Source organism: Silene latifolia, chromosome X, assembly GCF_048544455.1.
Source record: "Silene latifolia isolate original U9 population chromosome X, ASM4854445v1, whole genome shotgun sequence".
NCBI lineage: Eukaryota > Viridiplantae > Streptophyta > Magnoliopsida > Caryophyllales > Caryophyllaceae > Silene > Silene latifolia.
In genome coordinates this window covers 346,300,367-346,323,773 of record NC_133537.1, presented here as the reverse complement: position 1 = coordinate 346,323,773, position 23,407 = coordinate 346,300,367, and the positions used below count along the sequence as shown (strand labels likewise).

Here is a 23,407-nt window from a genome sequence, read left to right as displayed (position 1 = left end):
AATATCCAAAATTTCAACTCTTATCTTAATGGCCGTTTTCATACATTTTTTCTTATTCTCGACCAAATGTTCACTCAATGGTTGAACTCATTGCTACTGGGCATCCCAAAAATCGGAACACTAAAGTAATTTACGTAATTCCCCGTGGATACCCAGTCCGCTATAACCATCATCGCGCTAAGCAGGATAGAAAATGGTTTAAAGGTTGCACATGCCCCTTACTAGCATATATATTCTTCATAATTGGGGTACATGTTAAGGGGTTTGATCGGCATAAACCCGATCAATGCGTCAGTTAATATCATCAAATCTCCTAACGTTTTGCTCCCTTAAAGTCTATACGTTAAAGGAGACGGTTCTTATTCCCAATTCCATGCTTCCACCTAATAGACTTTAAGAAACTATATCGGGGTGAGGAGCTTTGTGTTGTTGGGGTTGAGGAAGAGCGAAGCTAGAAGGCTTTGTGGCATAGGTGTAGGAGGACGGTGTAGGACCTCTAGGCTACCAGTCATATCCATCTGATAGTTTTGCTTCAAAGTGCGTATGAAAGAGATTCCAACCGGTTGGTCGTCGGTTAAGAACCCTAATAGTCTTCCTCTCCCTCTCTTTCACATCACTAGCTTCCGTGTTGTGATCGCCTATGTCATTCTCTCTCAACTAGCGGAAAATTGCAACATAAGATCACGAGAGGTGAAATGACATTCAAAATGACTCTAAAACGTGCAATTTAGACTCAAAATGGGTGAGAGGAAGGGGGATAATCGACACCAAAACAGGACACATTAGTAAAGGACATCGAACTTGCATATAAATATTCATCTCAATTGGGGGCATATTAACGATAGATAAACCTCCTGATATATCGAAATGACTTTTGAGACTGAAGGCTTGCTTAAGCCATGGCGACGGTAAACACCGAAAGACCCCCACTTCGAATAACCCATACTTGGACAATTGTATGTCAGTCAAAGGGTCTGTAATGATATCACCCATTATTTTATCTCTTATATACCCCACGTAAAGTAAAAGTAGCGAAGACGACGCTTCATATGTGATGGGGCATATTCTGCACCGCTGACCAAGTCAACACACTGAGCAAGGTCAAAGATATCCACAGCAAGTCAACGACTTAGACCGCCTAGCCGATGTAGCCCATCGGCCCGCTATCCAGGTCTCGGCATGGCAACCCGCCAGCCGGGGCACATGTCCGCGTACTCACATCCAAGACCCTCTGCCGGCCTGCCGTAGGTCCATCGGCCGAGGGTAGAACGGTCTTTCCACCTAATAAGCCACTTGGCCACTTGGCCACTACGTGCCAAAAGGTGAAAGCCTATAAATACTCCTCAACCTTCATTGAGGAAAGGATCCCACAACTTAACCTAAAATACACTATTCATCTGGTAATATCTCCCTTATCTCTCTACAATACATTCCTAGTCAATTAGTATACAACTTATACCTCTAAGTTCACTGACTTGGGCGTCGGAGTGGGTACGCTTGGCGCAAAGCCAAGCCCTCAGTTCGTTCGTTGTTGCAGGAAAGCCCGAGAGAGACGATAGGAGCGAGAAGGGTTCAACCAAAGACATTATTCTACAAGCCACGGGTGGTAACGATACTTGCTCTGGAATTACACCCGGAACAATATGTAATCATGAATAATGATATCACCTCTTTTATTTATCTCTCTTATTTATATACGTAGTCAGTTATTGAGTATCAAAGCCTTGGAAGGTTCGCCCTGAAAAACAGTTATTGGTCGGAGTTTGTCTTACATGGGTCACCACTAGCATACGTTTACGAGTGATATGAGTAAAAATGAAAATTAGCCAAATTCCTAGCAACTAACTTTAATTGGAGGAAAACGGAAAAGAAGATTAAAGAAGATTGACACTAGACTGATTTTACGACTAAGCTGGAAGGCCAAACTCGGCTCTGCCCAATTTTTTATCGGGTTTGGACGTTTGAGGAGGCCTTAAAAAGTCTGTGGCCTTGCTGAAAGAATGGGCAAAACATAATTTAAAGGAATTTAAATCGAAAAAAAGAGGCAAATTCCTAGTAGCAACAAATAAAAAGAAGGGAAAAGCGAAAAGAAGATTAAATGGAAAACATTGGGATTGACGGTCAATGGTAAACGGTAAATGCCGATTGCTGAGTGTGCAATACGTCAATCCCAATGTTTCATAAGAAAGGCAACAGGCAACAGGCAACAGGCAACAAGGCATCACGTCACGTGTATGTATATTCCTAAAGCCCAATATGTCCATTTCCCGATCAAATTGAAAAAAGTAGGGTAAAAAAGTAAAAGTGTAAAACCAGGCAGCCGTACAAGTCTACTCAAAAGCACAAAAAGAAGACAAGAAAACATCAGAAATCTACACGTTACTTTCTGCTTTCTTGTGTTACCTGCATTTCCTCCCCTCCTTGCTCATAATTTTAACCTGACAAGTAAAAAAGTGAAAAAATAAAAAAAGAGGTGAAAAGTGGAAAACGACAAAGCAGGAAATGATAGAGTGATGAGTTAAAGAGTGAAGAACAACAAAGTCTCCCTCCGATTTCTGATTTTCCCATTTAATTAATTAAATAAAACAAAAAAGGAGGAGGAAGACGAAGACGTAATTGGTTGGGTCTTCCACTAAGCAAACCTCCTCTTCCTTTTCCCAAGTCCTCATATTATTTCTTGCCCAGAAAGACACCACCTCCCCCATCTCACTATCTATTTATTTATATCTACCATCCTCCTAGTTTATTTATTTAATTGAATTGAATTGAATTGAAGCAGCAACTCAAAAATGCATTTGTACAACGCATGGTTACCGCCTCCATTGGTAGAGGAGACCAAAAAAGAGAAGGATTCATTTGCGAAACTGCTCACTTCTCTCAAGGATTCTTATCTGCCTGAAGATCCTGATTCTGTCTACTCCTCCCTTAAATGGGTTTCCCTCTTCGACCTGTCAGTTCCCCCTTTTCCCCTCTTTTTTTTTTTTTACTTAATAATTCTGGTTTCTGGATATAATTGTGCTTCCTAGTGTGTAGTATATTCTGTATGTGTATTCTGTTGCTCCAATTCAATTCAATTCATGTATCTTTTTTGAATCTAATTCATTCGGAATATGAATATGAATATGAATATGAATATGAATATGAATATCTCATTTGATATTCATGGTCCATTTATTATGGAATTCTGGAATCCTATTCTATTCAACATTCTTAACACTTAGGAGTATAATCTTTTTCTGATTTAAGGAATATATATTACCTCTACTTTATGCATATTATTGTTACTCACCCCTTTTTCGCTTCCTATATTACCATCTTTAGCTTACTCCCTTTCCCAATTCACCTTTTCATTTTCGCTTATGTTTCGGATGTTTGCTCTTACTTAGTAGTTACTCCCTCCGTCCCAATTATTTAGGTTAACAAATGAATGACACAAAGAGAGTATTCCATATATGTTATTCTCTTAAATCTCTGCCACCTTTATCTGTTACCAACTGGGAATTAAGGAAACATGGACTCATTTAAATCTTACTCGAGACGATATATGCCAACATTGTTTATCTTGTTTGCACTAAGTAACCACCTAACTATGATTTCTTTTCACGTACCATGAGCTTGAGAGAAATAAATTGTTTTTCTTTCTTAAACTATTAAGGTTTTCTGAATCTATTTGGGTTGATTCTACTTCTTACCTTAGTAAAATATACCTTGCAGTTTCATTAAGGCCAAAAGCGAGTTATGTCTCGAGGATGTCAAGGCTGTTGTAGAACTAGGATTGACCATTTTTTATGCGTCGTCCGACAAACTCTATGCACAGGTAAAGTCCTCATTCTGCATGGCTACCATCCCAACTTTGTTTTAAACCGCCTAATAAGCCTCCTTTTCATGTCATTAGGTTAAATGGGGCAATATACTTGTTAAAATCTTGAACAAGTACAGAAAGAAGTTAACCTTGACAGTTCAATGGCGGCCTCTCTACGACACCTTGTTCAGTGCGCATTTTTCAAGGTAACAACTGTCTCCTATTTGTAGACTTATTGTGTTTGTTTCGGACTGGAGCTTATTAGGCGGTGGCTATTTCTCAATGATAGTTATCTCCTTCGGATTTGATCCTTAGTCCTTTAACTAGTTATTTCCTGTGTATAGACAAAATTGCGAATTTCGCACATTCCTAACCTCTGATGTAGGCTTGTACAATTTGAGGCCAGTTTCATGTATATGTGATGAAGAACATATGAGGGATTGCACGATGAGAATATTACATGATATTATCTTTATTTTTATCTGTTTATTACTTTATTTGGATATGAAAAAAAGGTGCTATGTTTTGCTGATAGTTTTAGCTCATGCTTGTATATACATGCTGAGTGAATGATAAAACAAATGCTCGTGCTCTTTGGCTAGACTTGTTGGCATCAGTGAAGAACAGCAAGCGTGTCATCATTCATTGATGGAGTTCCTAAATGTTGGATTTGTGGGCCTGTACGGAAACAAAGGTTGACACTTGCCATTGTAGTGCAGGAATCTGATTTTTTTTCCTTTCGTGTGCGCTTGTGTGGTAGATAAAGACTAGAGTGTAGTTCTTGATCATTTCAAGAAATTTTGTTCTTATTGATAATTGCGGACTCTAAAGACCCTATTTTCAGTTTATATTATAGTGTTAGGTGAGCCTGTAAATTGATTGCGCTTCTGCTTTTTGGCAATCATTCAAAGCTATTCTCAACACAATTTTCATCTGGGTTTTCATTAAATTGCCTCTGTCTGCTGTAACATAGCCACATAGGGGTAAGCCGCATCTCTGCCCCGCCATTTGAGGGATCCCTTAAGGGATTGGGGTAGTGCTATTGTTTCTTTTGGCTAAGAGGCCTTCTTTTACGATTCTTATTATTACCTGTTACTATACCTTCATTATATAAAAGATTTTATTAAGGCATAGAGATATATATTGTTTGCAGGAGTACAGGCCCAGAAGGGTGGAGAGTAAAACAGAGACACTTTGAGACTGTTACTTCGCTTGTCAGAGCATGTCGAAGGTTTTTCCCACAGGGTTCTGCTTCAGAAATATGGTCTGAGTTCAGGTAATTTGTTCTGACTTGGATCTGTTGGTCTGTGCCTTGTGAACTTGCGCTATGCCTGGCTTATTATTTGAAGCCTGATTTCTCCTTTATTCAGCTCCATTGTAACTTTTTTATTGGTTGAAACTTGTAGCTCTCTTTTGGAAAATCCCTGGCATAATTCCTCCTTTGAAGGCGCTGGATTTGTCAAACTTTTTCTTCCAACAAATTCAGTCAACAAGGAATTTTTTTCTCAGTAAGGATGTGGATGATTACTAATCTTGTAGTCCTGTTTGTGCATCTTTAATTGGAGTCGTGCACTCTGAAAAACATCTCTCATTATTGTTTGCTTTGCAGTGGGTGGATTGAAAGATGTATAGAACTATGGAGTTCAATTCCAAATTGTCCATTTTGGAACAGCCAGTGGGCGTCTGTTCTTGCTCGCGTTATCAAGAACTATGACAGCATTGCCTGGGAGCCTTTGCTGCCAATTCTTTTTGCTAAATTCCTGAACATGTTTGAGGTGATTTTGCACCCATTTCTGTTTTTGGATATCTCTGGGAAGCTGTTTTGTCCTCATTTGCAAAAGGTTGTTTGGGACCGAGTTTCATTATTCTGCATGAAAATAATTACATTTTGATGATTCCAGGTTCCTGTAGCAAATAGTGGTAGTTCATACCCATACTCTGTTCTTGTTCCAAGAAACACAAGGTTCTTGTTTGCAAACAAGACATCTACTCCTTCCAAGGCCATTGCGAAATCAATTGTAAGAGAAATTGCACAATTTTCTGGCCCTCGTAGTCTAAAGCAAACATCTATGTTGATGGTATGGTAATATGCTTTTACATGACTCAGGTGTATTTGCTCAGACCTGGCAGTTCAGCTCAAGAGCACTTTGACAATCTGACCAATCTCTTGGAACAGTATGTTACTCTATTTCCTTTGTCTTTTCCTTACTTCACAGTTACCGATTTGTCTGATGTTTACATGTATTGTTATTTTAGATATTATCATCCCTCTAACGGTGGTCGTTGGACTTATTCCCTGGACCGTTTTTTGCTGTTCCTGGTAATCATGTTTCAGAAACGCGTACAGCACGAGCAGATGTAAGAGTTCCTGTACAATTGAGGCAGCTGTATTATTAAGGAACTGTGATTTTTATTTATAATTATTTTTTTAAACCTACTTGTGATTTTCTTCATGCAGGATATCAAATGGCAGTGAATGCTTGGAGCATTCATTGGGAAAATCAGAAAGATCGTCATTCGTCAGTACTGTGTTAAAGCTGATTGATCGTGGACAATATAGTAAAAATGATCATTTGTCAGAAACAGTTGCTACAGCAACTTCAATTCTTTCATACGTGGAGCCCTCGCTGGTTCTTCCATTTATCACTACTAGATTTCATATGGCCTTGGAGACGGTTAGGGTTTCAACTTTTTTTTGTTTTGTTTTAATCTTAGAATGGAATCTGGTTATTGTTGCTTTTGGCAAAAATTCATATGGTAATCATCTAACTTCATTCTCTTGTCATCTTTTCAGTTGACGGCCACCCACCAGCTGAAGACAGCTGTCACATCAGTGGCCTATACTGGTCGGCCTTTATTCTTTACTTATCTATCATCTTTGGTAGATAATACTGATAGTTCTGATGGTCCGAACTCATTAATTGACCTGTTGGTCATCTCGCTTTCGAATGCATTGTTGGGGCTGGATGCCAATGATCCTCCAAAAACATTAGCGACCATGCAATTAATCGGTTCCATATTTTCCAATGTAAGCAGCAGTGTTGTATTATACTTCATTAAAGCTTCTTTAATTTCTGCTGCTTATTCTGCTTCTGTGTTTTCTCTGGTAGATGGCCACATTGGAAGATAATTCTGACAACCTGTTACCTAATTCTGCAATCTGCTTCTCAGAGTGGCTTGATGAGTTCCTATGTCGCCTTTTCTCACTACTCTTGCACCTGGAGCCTAATAGTGTCACGTAAGATATGCAGGATTATTAATCCACTAAATTACTGTAAGAATAAGATTCATGACAAGTTGGTGTTGCAGGAGGCATGATTTTGTGAATGATATTTGATCCGTAGATCTTGGAGCATTAAAATCTCTATTTTCGTTGTTTCTATTAGCATAGTTCCTGATGCAGAATATATATTTCTTTCTTCAATTCTTCCTACAGGAATGAAGGTGCTAACTCTGTGGTTACTTCTGGAACTTTTCTTGTTGAGGAAGGTCCGTATTACTTTTGCATGTTGGAAATCTTGCTGGGAAGACTGTCAAAATCACTCTTCACTCAGGTTTTCGCTGTTCAATCCTGATCAATTCGGTTCTAATAGTTGATGGAGACTTCATTTCTACTACTCTGTTGTTCTTTGCAGGCACTGAAGAAAATCTCCAAGTTTGTTCAAAGTAATATACTTCCAGGGGCTGTTGCAGAAGTTGGGCTTCTGTGCTGTGCATGTATGCACGCAAACCCTGAAGAAGCTGTTGTTCATCTTGTTCAGCCAATGTTGTCGTCTGTTATAACATCCATGAATGGAACACCTAAGACAGGATTTGTCGGGGGTAATTACAATCTCTCTGTCAAGGTACCCACCACCACACTAGTTAATCTACTCCGTAAGTTTGGTCTTGTAACTCCGCAATAATTAACTTAATCTTGCAGGCAAAAGCTTCAATATCTCCAGCCCTTGAATCCGCGATCGACTATCAGTTAAAAATCCTATCTGTTTGCATAAGTTATGGGGGTCCTCATTTATTAAGGTGCAAAGATAAATTTAAAGAAGCCATTAACTTAGCTTTTGAATCTCCATCCTGGAAGGTGAGTGTATTATCCTGGAAATGAGGATATCTTCTGAGCGTGCTTTACCATGCCTCTAACTGTGTTATTGACCTATTTCAAGGTCCTTTCCAATGTGGTGGTATAGGGAGTTCTTTGATTATACATGTCATGTGTGACAGGTCAATGGAGCAGGCGACCATGTTCTCAGATCTCTCCTTGGAAGCTTGGTGCTATACTACCCAATTGACCAGTACAGGTACTTCTACGTTTTATAGTTGCGCGTTCATGACTACTAATTGTTTCATTTCTATCATTTGTGATTGGATTACTTTTCTGTCAACTTGGGGTTTTAGATGTGTTTTGCATCACCCTAATGCCCATCCCATGGAGAAATGGATCAGCACAAAAGATTCCTTGGATAACAAATCACTTAGTCCAAAGTGGCATGTTCCAGTTGAGGAAGAAGTCTCATTTGCTAACGAGCTTATGGCGCTTCATTTTCAGTCAGCACTAGATGAACTACTGAAAATATGCCAAGAAAAACTTCATACTGATACAGGTAATGGTTTCTTCTTTTTAAAGTACGGAGTAGTACATTTAAATTACAGAAGCTTGTGTGATGGAAGATATTTTATTTGCTAATCTATATGCACATAGATGACTGCTCAGTGTAGAATTAGTGTAATGCTATCTTTTAGGTAATAAGGGAGTGTGATGAATAAAACATTTGTTAGGAGGTGGATTGTCACCCTTGTTGACAGAACATACCATTAAACTAGAGATTGTGTTGGAAAGGTGTTGTTGCGTACATCCTTATGGCTTGGGGTTGTGTGCAGCATATATGGTCTTCACAGACTTTCCAGCTCTTGCTTTTTTCCAGAAGTTGAGTTTGCTCAGTGTTTCCTATACTAATAGGAGGTCCTCATTTTACGTTTTTTTTCTCATTTTCCATGGAGCCAGAGGCTCTTTACTCTTTTGGTTCTATTTTATGATGGAATAAAGCAAAATGATCACTAAAGTGGCCGCTCTTCTTTCTATTGTGAAGTACCCGTCCTTTCATACCATCCTCTAGGCAATTTTTATGTTGGCTCATTCGGAAACAACCTCTTTGTGTTGCTAACGCACGGGTAAGGTTGCGTGCATCCCCCCTACGCGCAATTTGTGGGAGCCATTGAGGCACTGGGTAATGATGTTAAACTTTTCAAATGATGATTCATGTTAGTTGTCCCCAAATTGTTTTGGGACCAAGGCTTTGTTGTTGATGTGGTGGTTGTTGGTTGTTAGAGCAATTTTGTATATGGGTGTCACCTTTAGGGTGTCTTTTTCTATGTTGACGTCGCTTTTAGGGTGTCTTTTTGTGTATGGATGTCAACCTGATGGTGTCTTTTTGAAGATGGGCGTCACCTCCATGGTATCTTTTTGTACACGGGCGTCACTCCTTTTCCCTTAATTAATATTATCATCTTACTTATAAAAAGAAGGAACAATTTTGCCGATGCGTATTTCAGTAAACACTGAGTCCTAACAGCACCCTTGGGGAGAATGCTTAGACTCTCTAGGCTGTTCCTGGGAAATGCAGCTGGTGTTTGTAAAGGAGCTTTGATTGAATTAGTTCAAAGGAGTGGCAGCTTTTATAAATCTATGCCAGGACTCTTTGTCTTGGAATGGCTCCAATTTTGTCGTTACGGTTTATAGGTTTCGATTGTATTTATCTAGGGATTCAGATTTACTAAAGAGGCTGTTTACTATTTTGCGAAGATCTCTTTTTATGTGATACATCATACTAGTAATTTTTCCAAGGAAATACATAATTATCTAAGTGATTTCAAAAACACAAACATGACGTTTTTTTTTTGGTAGGAAATGAGAAAGAACACCTGAAGGTGACTCTTTTACGAATTGACTCGTCATTGCAAGGCATTTTGTCTTGCATGCCAGATTTCATCCCATCCTTCACAAATAAAAAAGCAGAAGATTCCGTGGAAAGTTTGTTTTTGGTGGCTGGTGCAGCCGGTGCTGTAGTTGGCAGCTCTGAAATGCGTGTGAGAGCTGCTGAGATAATACATGAAGCCTCCAGGTAATCTTAAAATGTTTAAGCATTGTTTGAACCGATTCAGTTGCAAAGCTTTTCTCTTCTTGGTGCCGTACTAGAAGGAAAGGATGTGAGGAAGTGGAAAATATCTTACGTGCCATAGTTTGATGGTTTGTCAACTTTGCTATTGGTCTGGTGGGTAGTGAACGAGTGGGTCTCTCTTAAGGGAGTGTGGAGTCTTCAAGACTGCTATACATATTGATTGAAGCGTATATTGATTTCTCCATGTACCGTCTTTGGAGGAACCTTTCTTTTTTGCCGTTATAAGCTGAGGCTGGAAAGTCGTCTGGAGATTCTGTAACAATTTACAACATCAAAACTGGTGCCCCTCGTAATTAGTTTCTTTCACAGAACCCAATAGCATTTGCGACCATACCCCATTCTTTTCATAAATGCATATTATCTCGTCTTTTAAAATAATATGATTGATTTGTGAAAAACAACAGGCAGAACCTTAAGCACTTTTTGTCGAATTTGAGTGCTAAGCTTTATTTGTGCCATTGTCCAGGTATTTGCTGGAGGAAAAATCGGATGATAGCATCTTACTAATTCTTATAATCCGTATCATGGATGCTCTTTTAAATCATGGTAAGGTTGAAGTGAAGGATATATGTCTTTCTTCCCTCCCGAGGACAAGTTTACATAGTTTTAATGATCTTTGGTTGTTCTGTTTGTAGGAAGTCTTGAATATGATGAATGGTCAAATCACAGGCAGGCTTGGAGATTGGAATCTGCTGCAATTGTGGAGCCGCCAATTAACTTTATTACTTCTTCACACTCTAATGGCAAAAGAAGGTAACAAGCTTTCCTAATGCCTCTTTCAAAAGATTTTTGTCTTCTGTTTGTGTTCTCACATTTTTATATAATCATTTCAGACCTCTGTGGGCTCTTGTTGATAAGGCATACATGCATAACACATGGAGATCATCTCAATCATCCTTTCATTTATATCGTACCAGTAGAGATGTTTGCCCCTCAAGTTCTGCAGTTCTGCTGTTGCACGATCTTCTAAGCCTGGCTCTGCACAGATATGAAACTGTTCGCTCGTGAGTTCTTTTGCGCTGGCCTTTTATGCAATTTGTATATTGATCTCAGTTGTGCTTTAGTGAGATTGTCTCGCTGTATTATATATTGACCAAAAGTAACCCTTCACCTCTTGTTTGAATGGAGGGAGTAAGGAGGGGTCTAGGGGGTAGAGGGAGGGAGACAATATCCCTTGTTGGGTTAGCAAAATGGGTTGGAGGGAAATAGAGGGATCAATCTTTACTCCTACAATCCAAATTAATATCCCTCCAACATGTGAAAAATTTGGACATTCGTCCATTCACCCTCTCTATTCCCCGTCCTTCCTGCAAGTTTATCCAAACAAGCCCTCAAGCTTCAGAGGTGTCCCTAGAGTCCCTACTGTGCTCCAGTAGTCACACCTCAATACCTTCCGTTGACTGAAGGGCAAGTAGGAGAGTTATCAAAGTTATCAATTGTTTGCCTGTTTTCTTATAATATCTGTTTGCAATTAAGTAACGTTCTTCGGAGTAATAAAAATGTATCTACGATAAAAACAAGCTAAAAGTAATGCCTGGGAAGATCCCTTATTGTAGAGGCTGTTTTGAGACCTTTCTACAAATATGGTGGATAATATTCGGTCATTTGAAGCTTAAAAGTTCAAATTAAAGGCCAGTTATTTATAGTTATGGCCGCGTATTCCTCTTGCATTTAAGAAAAAAATTATTTTGTTTGTGGCTTAAAACATTGAACTCGTGATCAGGCTTGCTGGCAAGAGTCTCCTTAAGATGTTAAAGAGATGGCCATCGATGATTTCAAGTTGTATGGTTCCCCTGACGGTGAATTTAGCAAATCCCACTGCGCCTGAGTATGCTGTACTTGGGTCATGCACAATTCTTTCTACACAGACAGTTCTCAAACACTTGACAAAGGTAACAAAAGTAGTTTCATGGAGTATTGCCATATTTGCGGAAAATAATATTTTTTTTTAACCTTATACTCTCCTTTGTGATATCTTTTCAGGATGCCAAGGCATTCAGTTCCTTCACCATTAGTGTTCTAAAAAGGTAGTGTATTCTTGTATTTGTCTGAGCATGGGTTTTTATGCTGCTTTTATTTCTGCTTATGACTTACTCCTCTGCCTTTCTGGTTTTAGCTCACATCACGAATCCCTAAAAGCTCAAAAAGCAATTACTGAGGTACTTTGTGGTGACTAAATTACTATTTTGTGTCCACCATGATGACATTGTTCTGTATCTGTACATTTCTTCACTGTTGCTTTGTTTTTTTTTTCCTTTATTGATCACAGCTTTTTGTTAAATTCAACATTCAATTTACTGGGGTACCGAGAAACATCTTCAAGGCATCAAGCATCAACTCGGAGACGCCGATTTTTTCAGATTTAATTTCCCAGATAGGCTCTATGGGTTTTGATACAAATGGATTACACTGGAGGTGAATATATCTTCCATGATTTTGATACAATTTCAGTTATGGACTCCCCCATCTATATTGACCTGTCATTGGTGACGTATGCATTTCTCTAGAAGTGTGTGCCCCAGAGCCCTGTACTATTATCAACACTGCCCAGTTTGATCAAACTCTGTTACCATCTATTTCAGGTATAATCTGATGGCTAACAGAGTCTTGCTATTGGTAGTGATGGCTTCTAGAAATGATCCTCATTCCTCTCCAACAGTTTTAAGCGAAACAGTTGGTGAGCAGTTTATTTCAATATCTTTTAACATCCCTTCTTGAGAAAAGTACTTCGTAGCTTTTCTTTTTCTGTAAGATTCGATCTATTATGATACAACAACAACAACCGAGCCTTAGTCCCAACAAGATTTGTGGTCAGCCAAGTCTATTTATTACTGTATGCTGTACAATGAATAACGATCAGAGAGGTTTTTGACTAACGACTATGTATAAATTTAATGCTGTATGAGTTTTAGTTAAGTTAAGTTAAAGCTTGAAACAATAAATCAAGTTTAGTAGATTTCAGTTGAAGGGCCATATACTTATTTATGTTTAGGGCATGGTTGGAGTCTTGGAGATAGCTGTTACTGTGCAAATTTTTACCTAGTTTATGAAAAAGGGTTTATTGATAAACAGTACCAATTTTGTGCATAAGCTTCATAATTAGTACCAAGATAAAAACTCTCTTATAATCAATGACAAGTTATAAACTCCGAACTAACATCAGTACCAGCTCCCCTGAAAATGGCACTTTGCAGGTCATTTTGAATTTTTCAGCCCAATTTTTTGTATCCTATACCCATACTGCCCCTCCCTATCTTACTAATCAAACACCACCCCACCTCACCCCAAGCCCACTATGGAATCCACCAAACCCACCGCCTTACACTACTATATCAACTGTCGGATTCCCCACACCACATCTCCGACTCAATTTAGACCAGTGCATCTTCTCCCTTGCCCGCGTCACCTCCAAAATCCACACGCCACTGTGTTTGTTGTCGTCCTACAGCCTATAACCCACCTCGCGACCAACACAACCCTCAGCTCAGCCATTAATCGACCACGCCGACGATCTCTGGACCAGCCCACATCTTTGTCACATCATTCGTCCTCCACAAAACTGACTTCCAAAAGCTATTGCCTTGGCCTCCTACCTATACACATCCTTTCTTCCAACCCAAATCTACTTATTTCAAGAAGTTGGATGGTAGTATCAGATATTTGATATTGAATTTTACTATGTCTTGGTCGTACTTTTACTAGGCCTTAGGTAGGAGCCCTTGAGGCACTAGGATTATGTTGTTACTGAATTTTCGACAGCTGATATTTGATAGAATCCATTGATCTGGGTTGTGGATCAATATTGAATTAGTTTGGGGTCACACACAAACTTTCTCAATCGGTACCTTTTTCTGTATGGTCTCACAGTCATATCCAACGGTAGCATAAATAGCGTTACCACATTTATCTAATATGTACAACACTGTATCATGACCCATTATGTGCCATAATAAGGTGAGTCTGCGCAGCAGAATTTCTATCAAGATTTACATTATGTGCCATAGCATGGTCTCTTCGAAATTTACGAGTTTGAAAGATTTGTGATCTCTCCCTCCCTCCCTCTTCATTCGACAAGGCATACTATGATCCAGCAGTGTCACAATGCTATACTTTAATTATCTGTTGTTTACTAGCCACATCTCCATCCATTTTTTTAAGAATAGGTCTTGGCTTTGAAAACAGCTTTCAGACAAAAAGAATGGAAGGAAAAACCTTTAGAATCCTCAAATTAGCTTTACTTGTCCATATTTATAGAAACCTCTGAGTAAATTCAGAATTTATATACTATCTATAGTTATTTTCATAATCTATTTTGTGTGTACTAAATCTCTGGAATTCTGATTCTAGTTCAAGCAGTACAAGTATTCCATTTGTTGATCATGTTGTGCATCTGTTGGTGTGACTAGTTGGATTTATCTGGTCTGTTGATATAACACTTAACTGTCTAATTACACAATTTTACTTCCTCTTCAGGTCATTTTTTGAAGAGCTTACGAAGCCAACTTCCCCAAACAAGAATTCTGGCTATCTCAGCTCTTAACACACTATTGAAAGAATCTCCTTATAAAATATCAGCTGATTCATCATCAGAAACTGGTTCTGTGGTCACCCAATCCTCTGTTGAAGGAGCTTTAGTGGAAATTTTCCAGGAAGAGGGGTTCTTTAACGAAACTTTCAACAGCCTGTCAAATGTTCATATAATTAGCGACACTGAAAGCTCATCTTCTAGGGGAAATTATGGGAATTCTTCAATTCAAAGTGTAGCAGACAAGTCAATTACCTATTTCTACTTCGACTTTACAGCCTCATGGCCACGAACGCCTAGTTGGATTTCTTTGTTAGGAAGTGATACTTTCTATCCAAACTTTGCACGTATTTTTAAGCGGCTTATTCAAGAATGTGGAGCGCCTGTTCTACAAGCTCTAAAGAGTGCCATAGATGAATTTGCAAAATCTGAGGAGAGATCCAAGCAATGTGTTGCTGCTGAAGCACTTGCTGGATTGTTACATTCTGATGTCAATGACCTACTTAATGCATGGGATGATTGGCTGATGGCAAAGCTTCAGGAGATCATATTGGCACCATCTGTGGAATCTATGCCTGAGTGGGCATCTTGCATTAGGTATGCTGTGACTGGGAAAGGAAAATATGGAACACGGGTGCCTCTTCTAAGGCTGAAAATAATGGAGTGTCTGCTTAGACCTTTACCTCATACTGTGACTACTACTGTTGTTGCCAAACGCTATGGTTTTCTAGCAGCTGCTTTAATAGAAGTGTCACCACCAAAAATGCTTGAAGCTGAATTATTTGTGCACAATACTCTCCTGAAGGAGTTGCTGGCAAACATGATCCATTCATCTGCACAAGTATGTCTTCTGTCAATTTTCATTTTAATTTTCTAGTTGCTTTGTCTGGTATGCATGATCACATGATGAATAGTTCTTTCGAATTGTACCTGCTTAACATGGTGATGGTACAAAACATCATCCGTGTACCTATTAACCCACTTAAAACCAAACCAACCTGTAACTACCCCACAATAGGGGGCAGCTGTCATGAGATTGTCTCATTAGAGAATTTCTGATAACTATTAGGTTACAATAAGGCGTGCTTTCAATTATAAACTGAAAAACGTGTGTCCTGTTGGTCCACATAATTTCTGAATTCGCTCTCCTATTTCTATCAAGTCATGCTAGCGTCCAGCAGTTGCATGCGATGATTAGATGTCCCTTGCTTTACCCCAGATGCTGCAAGTCTGCAACTGTAGTGGTGACTGTTGCATGAATTTTCTCTGAATTGAAAAATTAAAGATTCTAGCTTGTCATCATTAAATGGTTCAGTCAGCAGTCTCTTTGCAGGCAAGCGACTTAAAAATTTATGTTTTGTTTCTGTCTTCTATTTTTTTTAATGTAACTGTGAAAGTCCCGCTGTCACTTGTCCCTTTTAAACTATTTTATGGGGAAACAGAAGCAGATTTTTGTCTTGATGAACAAAAGAATCACATTGTCTGTAAGTCTGTTTTTTCTTTGTTATATTTCATGTTTAACACTGGAGGATATTCACATTGGACAGGTGAGAGAAGCTGTTGGAGTTACCCTTTGTGTGTTGTGCTCAAATGTTGAACTCCATAGGTCGTTTCAATATTCTCATACAGACGAAATGGTAAGCAGTGGCACAAGTGATGAGCTGGAAATACACTGGAGTCAGCTTCTATCAGAGCAAGCTGCTGAACGCATCACTCGAATTCAGAAAACAGCTCACCTTGACTCTGTTGAGGCGCAAACAGAAGGAGCTCTTGAAAATGGAACTACAAGTGATTCAGATGATGTGAAATGGCTAGAAACGGTACAGGATTTCTTCCTTACAAAGCTTACAAATTTCTAAATTTGTGTTTTTTTTTTAAATATAACTTGGGAAGGAGTGATTTAGGGTGTGTTTGGATTGAGAGATTTGGAGGGAAAGTGAGGGGAGGGAATTGGAAGGATGGGAAATCCATTGTTTGGTTAGCAAAATGAAGGTAGAGGGATTTGGAGGGGAGGGAAAATGGATCCCTCCATTTCCCTCCTACAAGGCAAATTATTTCCCCACCAACATAGGCAAGATTTGGAGGGAAAATCATCTCCTCCATTCTCCCTCCCCTCCCCTTCCCTTCCTTTCTCTTCCCTCCTCCTCCTCCCCCCCCCTTCTTTTCCCTCCTTTTTTTCTATCCAAACAAGGCCTTAAAATTGAAGTCTCTATATTGGGAAAGACTTTTTTCTCTGGCAGATGCTCAATAGGATGTTTGTGTGAAGGTTCTCTAATCTACTTGACTAGTTTCTGGTAGATTCATTATTACTTTCTTTTTACCTTGCAGTTATTGCACTTTGTTGTTGCGGCACTCAAGTCCGGTAGATCATTGTATTTGATGGATATACTTGTCGGCATTCTTTACCCTGTGATATCACTACAGGTCTGTTTTTGTACTTCTGTATATTTCTCTCTGTTGGAATTATCCTTCTTTCCCTAGCAAGTATGTAACTAGTTAAAAGAATTTTGGGACACAACTGCTGATAGTTTTAAGAATATTAAAAATGATTCAAATTGCCATCTAGAATGATTTTATGACTGAAATTTTCTGATAAGTATATGGTTAATGTTTTTCCCTGGCTTTCTGAAGGATACACCAAATAAAGATTTGTCCACGCTAGCAAAGGCTGCTTTTGAGTTACTAAAGTGGAATACTTTCAGAGAACCATATTTGGGAAAGGTTGTTGGCATTGTTCTCACATCAGCTGATGATCCCAATTGGAGGGTTAGATCTGCTACATTGACTTATCTTCGAACTTTTATGTATAGGTACTGCTAATTCATGTGGACTTTATTCACCTAAATTTTCTATCTTTCCAAGTGTTGTCATCTCATATCTGTTTTCTTGGTGTTGTACCAGACATAGTTTTGCCCTTTCACAAGATCAAAAACTACAAATTTGGACGACTGTTGATAAATTACTGACAGACAGTCAAGTAGAGGCAAGTTTCTATTTTTTTAAATTGCGTTATGGTCTTTAACTGTTGTTATGAAGTAGCAAGATGTATTTTGTGTGCTGAGAGAAGTGGATAAGTAACACTTAACAAAGCAAAGGGTGTATAGTTATTTCTCTTCATCATGATTAACGAAGGAAAATTTTCATAATGTAATTTTATTGGTGGTCTCTTTTGTCCCAATAGCAACATTAGATATACTCTAAAAGCCAATCTAGAATCCTCGAGAATGATTCTGACCTCATCAGTATAGTGACTCATGAGGCCTAGTTGACTGAACCCTCCATTAAAATGAAGTATGGCATGGAAGGATTATAAGCATACAAGGGAAAGAAGTGAAGAACTAATCTTCCAGTCCCACTAATATAAGTTTCTCTTCTCCAGGCAGTTATGCTTTTGGAGCCTTTTTCTTAAACACGGTTTGACAGCTTTTGACGTCTTAGACAACACAAGCACATTATTTACAACGAGGCTGTTATTTGCGGCATTGGCTTTTCATGTACACCTCTTGATTTAAAAAAGTGCCCATCGAGTGTGTCTATGTGCAAGACTTAGTGAACCTCTAGCTAAAATGTCACGTGGTGCCCTATGTGCGTAGTTTACGTAAGACTTTTAGGTGCCTTCCTTTTACCCTTTTGGTCCTACCTCTTACTTCCTTACATTATATCCCTCTTTAAAATCCAGAAGGGTATTGTTACACAATTTCTTTCGAAATACAAATTCATTCGCAAAAACTGTCCACCTTGTGTTGTGTGCAAGAGGCACACCGCACACGCGTTGTCTCACACCCTGCCTTGTCGTATTGGTGCACTTGTGTCCCAAGTTTATTCCTTTTTTTTTTTTAACTAAGTACACTATTTAAACTGACTTTTATAATTATTTTTGAATCCAGTTTAATTTCATAGAACGGGCATCTGTTTGAACATGTTTAGGGTAGAGTCACCTTATTAGCTTCTTTATGGACTAAAGAAGTGGTTGCTTTTACTATAATTCAGTTTTTAGGGTTACAATGAACATTTTTATCATCTACGTATTGTTTAATATTTGATGTTGATTTTATGGTGTGCTTTTGTCTCTTATAGGTACGAGAGCATGCAGCAGCAGTCCTCGCTGGGTTGATGAAGGGTGTAGAAGACTCTATTGCTGAAGGCTTCCGCAATAGGGCATATGAAAAAGCAAATGTTATTCTAAAGAAGAGAAAACAAAGGTTGGATCTTGTATTACCTTTGTTGTGAATTATTCATTGTAATACCAATGGATAATATCTCCTCTGTGTCCAGTGCATATTTTTGGTGTATGGGATGATACAGTGGAATCGTAGATGTTCTTTGATGGGGTTGTTATTCATATTTAGTGTCTTTTAAATGAAGTAGCAGATGGTTGTTCATATTCAGTGAAGGATCAATTTTGAAACCACCATTCGTAATTGGCAGGGGAAAACTTCGCCCAGATTTAATGCATACTTTGTTATGAAAGGGGGATGTTGATTCGGGATTACGGGGTACTTTAGTTCTGCATTTAAGGTGGACCTCAATTCATTTGTAAACTTGGGATATGCTTGCTGTGTGGATAATATTTTGGAAGGATAGCTTTTCTTTATGCTAATTTGCCTGTTTCATTAAACGGGATATATATCTCTTTTATCTTTAGATAACTAGCAACTCACTCCGGTGACTCAAAGGCTCACGTCTATGACGGATTAGAGACTCCAATGTCCGCAACCTTTTCCTACCAAATGAAAATTGTATCGACCAACTGTAATTTCATAATACAAGCATATACTGTACATTTTATTGAAGAGTCATTTTGTTGTATTAATGTTCCAAGGCAAATCATGGTGAATTTTTGGCTCTAATGGAAATGGAATTTTTTTAGTATCTTGCATAAAAAGGTAGAAGCCAAGAAGTAGAGCAACTCGCGAAACAACAACAATTTGAAGGACAAACTTTACACTTTACGCTGTAATAGACTAAGATTACATTCCATTAAAATGATACAGTACATCACAAGATTCACAACCACTGATTACATATCTTGTATGGGTTGACACACCTTTTAGCGCTTATTTTCTCCATAACTTTTGTTAATGTTTGAGGACCCAGTGTATATAGGTGTTTCTTCATTTTTTTTTTCCATATTTGCTATTGAACGTATTACTGTGTTATTATTGTATGAATGTATTACTGACTTCTTTCTCTTAAGCAATGGCAGAAGAGCAAGTTATTCTGTAGCTTCGATTCATGGTGCTGTGCTTGCGCTGACGGCTTGTGTCTTATCTGTTCCATATGATATGCCAAGGTAAGCTCTAAATTTCCCAAGTTATGCATTGTCAGTGCTGCTACAATTTTTAGTTGCTGACCTTACCGATTGAGATGTTTCATTCAATAGTGACTTAGTGAAGCAATAATATTGGGTGCATGCTTGCTAGGAGTTCTCATCCGTAGGAAATATGCTTCGTTCAGATGGGATTTTGAGCTTTGCTTCTTGGTACACATTATTCAAGAACCATCGTTGTGCATTTTGTCAACACCCCTTGATCTTAGTTTTTTCGCCTGTGTAATTTGTATATGATGGATTGATGGACCGACCTATCAAATATCTTGAAAGATGTAAACGATACACTTCATGTATATGAACTAGAATTTAGACTCATCTAGTGCACAATCAAGGTTGCCTTTGCACTCACTAGCATTTACGGAGATGTTCAAATGTTAATTGTTGCTTAAGCGATTTATCCATTTTTTATTGTTAATTATGTATATACAACAACATTATATCTTTAAATACACTAACTCAACGGCTTCTGCTCAAGGTAAAGAAAAGTTGAGATCAGATGTGTACTTGCTTGCATTTTCAACTACTAGAATATACCTGGATGACTCATAATGAAATTGTGTGAAGAAACAAATTGAATGACTGTTGCTTCACAATTTTTGAAAATGAGACAGTGTAATGAGCCATTTAGCTTTGTTCCATCATATTGAAAAATAAGTTCTGTTGCAAATGGGGAATATTATAAACAATGTTTATAAATAATATTTTGGTGTAGTTGGTTGCCGGAGCATGTCACCTTATTAGCTCGTTTTGTTGGTGAACCATCCCCTGTGAGATCAACTGTCACTAAGGCTGTTGCAGAGTTTCGAAGAACCCATGCAGATACATGGAATGTCCAGAAAGATAAATTCACTGAGGAGCAGCTAGAGGTAATCAAATGAATTATGCAATTTTGATTGAGTGTAAATTCGCATGCATGTTATGCGTTATCGGGGAGCTCTTTATTAATGAACCCATATTGGCTGTTTTGCAGGTTCTTGCGGATACATCATCTTCATCATCATATTTTGCTTAAAATATTTCATAGAAAAACTTAGAGGCTTTGGTAAAGCAATCATAGACCCATTTTATTTACATTTGTAAAGCACGGATCAAGGTTGAAATTCATTATTTATCAATAAACTAGCTACCTATTTGTGGGATTCTGTATGTTTTTTTTTTTTTTTTTTAAATTTTCCCGTGGGATGTTTACACCATTGGGTTCATCAGCTCATCTGATGGTAAATCCCACAGGACACAATCAGTATTAAATATGCCATGTCCATTTCTAATCTCCTTGACAGCTTGAGATTCTTCACCGTTATCATCTTCCAGTTTCAAGTGTCCGAGTGGGTCCCCCGCCGTAGACGTGCTTCCAGTACACATGCTTTGGCTCCATGGTGACCCATTGTCTTCACGGCCAAAAGGCGGACCATACTGAAATGTGCTAAACGTGTTATTACAGGCTCCACTGGGGTGGGTCGAAGTTGCTCCGTTGGATTCCCAAGGTTGGTTCATTATCATTTCTGGCTGTTGTTGTATAGCTCTTGATAATCCAAGTTTGATTTTCTCTACTGTGTCGTCCTTTGCCTCTGACTTGTTCATAACATAGTGGCCATTGTTATTGCCATTAGTATTGCCCTGTGAGACCATAGGACCCACTTGGAAGTCAATGCGCTTCTTTGTAAGTAGATGGAGCATTTCATCCTTGAAGCAGCCTAAAGCTGCTTCTGATAGGTTTGCGACCTGTGGGGGTCCCAATGTCGTTGCAATCTCTGCCATTAGATGTGAAAAAGACTTGTGTGTTACTGGGTCAATTCCCATTCCTGTCAGCTTCTTCTTAAGCTTTGTATTCCAGTGGTTCTTGACATCATTGTCTGTGCGCCCAGGTAGCTGAGCAGCGATTAGAGACCACCTGTGATAATTTGATTATGACTCTTGTTTAGAGTTTTAAGTAGTGGAACCTTAGCTAGTAAAGACAATTAAGATTTAAGGGTACCTGTTGCCGACAACGGCATGAAGCTTCATGATGGTTTCTTCTTCCGTTGGCGAGAACTGCCCGTGCTTTAGATCAGGTCTAAGGTAGTTGGTCCATCTCAACCTGCAACTCTTTCCACATCTTTGGAGACCTACACAATATTTTATTTTTAAAAGTGAGTATATCTATCCTCTGTTGTTTGTGTCAATGTTTTTTGCTTTTGAAATAAGGAAACAAACTGACCCGCATTTTTTGGAATAAGGCGCCAATTGCGAGTACCATGTTGAGCAATGTAGGAAGATAGCTTGTTATCCTCTTCTGGAGTCCATTGTCCCCTCTTTACATTCTCCTTCTCACAGCATGGAATTCTGCCCATATTCACACCCTTTAAAAGCCTAAATTTGAATAAAAATGGGGTTTTGTTTCTGACTTGTTATACTAATAATCAGTATAGTATCAAGTGTGAAATAAGAGAAGAGGGTATAAATTAGTAGAATAAAGAAGGATGGCGGTAGTAGAATAAGGGTTGGAGGATAAAAGAGTGATTTTTATAGTATAGTAATAGTAAAAATAAATAAAGGCAGAAGTAAAGCGCACAAGAAATGAAGGAAAAAGAGGGAGGGAAAGTGCATGAGTTGAATAAAGAATTCAACGCCATAGAGAGTGTGTGGGAGGAGAGGAGAGGAGAGGCTGGTAGCTCACCCATATGACACCTGGTCAACATTGCGATTGTGCGCACGCACGTACTCTTTTCCCTTTTCATTCATCATTTGATTTGATTTGATTTGATTCTATAGGGAGATTATTGCACATTTGCACGAGTGTGTGTGTGTTTGTGTGTATGTGTGTTGGTAAATGTTGAGATCTCTCATTTCTGCATACAAATCTGCATCTTCTGTCTTGGTTGCTAATGTCATACGTGAGGGGACGGATACACTGCCAAATTGCGTCTTTGTTCCGCTTTGTTTTAGTTCAACTTTCTGTACATGTTTATCCCATAGGCTATTATAAGAAGCAGAAGAAATAGACTCCAGTCTGTGTTCTTCAAAGGACGGATTATAATTTGTGCCATCGTCTTAGGTTGTACCTCTCTGAGAAGTTAGAAATAACTGATATATCTGCTCTTAGATTTTAAGTTTATGAACATGTTTTCCGTAAGGTTTTCAGTGTGCATTGTAGAATATTGCCAAAATGTCATTGGCATTGTAGAATACATCCAGTATATTCAGCATGAGAAGTGGAAAAGATTGATTTTATTCTCAGCAAATAAACATTGATGTGCACATAGAGCATTTTCATCACGGTATTACGTGCAAAATGTTGGTCACCCCTGCTTAGCCACGGCACCCAACACACATTTTCCTCCGCAACCACGTATGTTTCCTCAGGCATTTTAAATGTTCGTTTTTGCAAGGCTTTTTTGTAATGTTGAGCTAGCTTGAGACAAAATTTGAGTAACATTTGACAGGTAAGTGTCATCAGGAATGGTAGTTTTCTCATGGGTTTGGTGTCTATGCAGTTGAGATGTTCACTTATGTGTTGGATTAGTATACAGAGCTGTACTGATCACCCAAGCTGGTAAAGTAAGCCTTCGATGTGATTTAATCCAAAGCCTGACGAT

General features: G+C 38.6%; 2 protein-coding genes across 5 annotated transcripts; one reads left to right on the top strand and one right to left on the bottom strand.

Moving 5' to 3' along the window:
* Positions 1-2,408: 2,408 nt before the first annotated feature.
* On the top strand, positions 2,409-20,974 carry LOC141619851 (proteasome activator subunit 4-like). Of its 4 annotated transcripts, none has more exons than XM_074436874.1 (35): positions 2,409-2,950; positions 3,715-3,817; positions 3,896-4,008; positions 4,956-5,078; positions 5,209-5,310; positions 5,412-5,577; positions 5,704-5,820; positions 5,910-5,977; positions 6,059-6,160; positions 6,261-6,477; positions 6,597-6,830; positions 6,913-7,040; positions 7,239-7,356; positions 7,438-7,647; positions 7,725-7,880; positions 8,021-8,097; positions 8,195-8,400; positions 9,702-9,918; positions 10,442-10,521; positions 10,611-10,728; positions 10,809-10,979; positions 11,699-11,867; positions 11,959-12,002; positions 12,092-12,134; positions 12,245-12,390; positions 12,558-12,652; positions 14,449-15,341; positions 16,048-16,320; positions 16,829-16,924; positions 17,132-17,310; positions 17,402-17,483; positions 18,578-18,702; positions 19,707-19,793; positions 20,545-20,698; positions 20,803-20,974. In XM_074436874.1, the coding sequence occupies exons 1-35, from the start codon at positions 2,790-2,792 to the stop codon at positions 20,842-20,844; spliced, it is 5,415 nt and encodes a 1,804-aa protein (XP_074292975.1). In that variant the 5' UTR covers positions 2,409-2,789; the 3' UTR covers positions 20,845-20,974. The 4 variants fall into 4 exon arrangements, with proteins under 4 accessions (XP_074292975.1, XP_074292974.1, XP_074292973.1 ...); XM_074436873.1 differs by having other exon boundaries at positions 2,441-2,950; positions 19,698-19,793; XM_074436872.1 differs by having other exon boundaries at positions 2,696-2,950; positions 5,910-6,160.
* Positions 20,726-22,307, bottom strand: LOC141619853 (transcription factor MYB80-like). The gene is made up of 3 exons (XM_074436875.1): positions 22,030-22,307; positions 21,808-21,937; positions 20,726-21,723 (listed from the first exon to the last, which is right to left on the bottom strand). Exons 1-3 carry the CDS (start codon positions 22,160-22,162, stop codon positions 21,018-21,020), a joined length of 969 nt encoding a protein of 322 aa, XP_074292976.1. The 5' UTR covers positions 22,163-22,307; the 3' UTR covers positions 20,726-21,017.
* Positions 22,308-23,407: the final 1,100 nt, after the last annotated feature.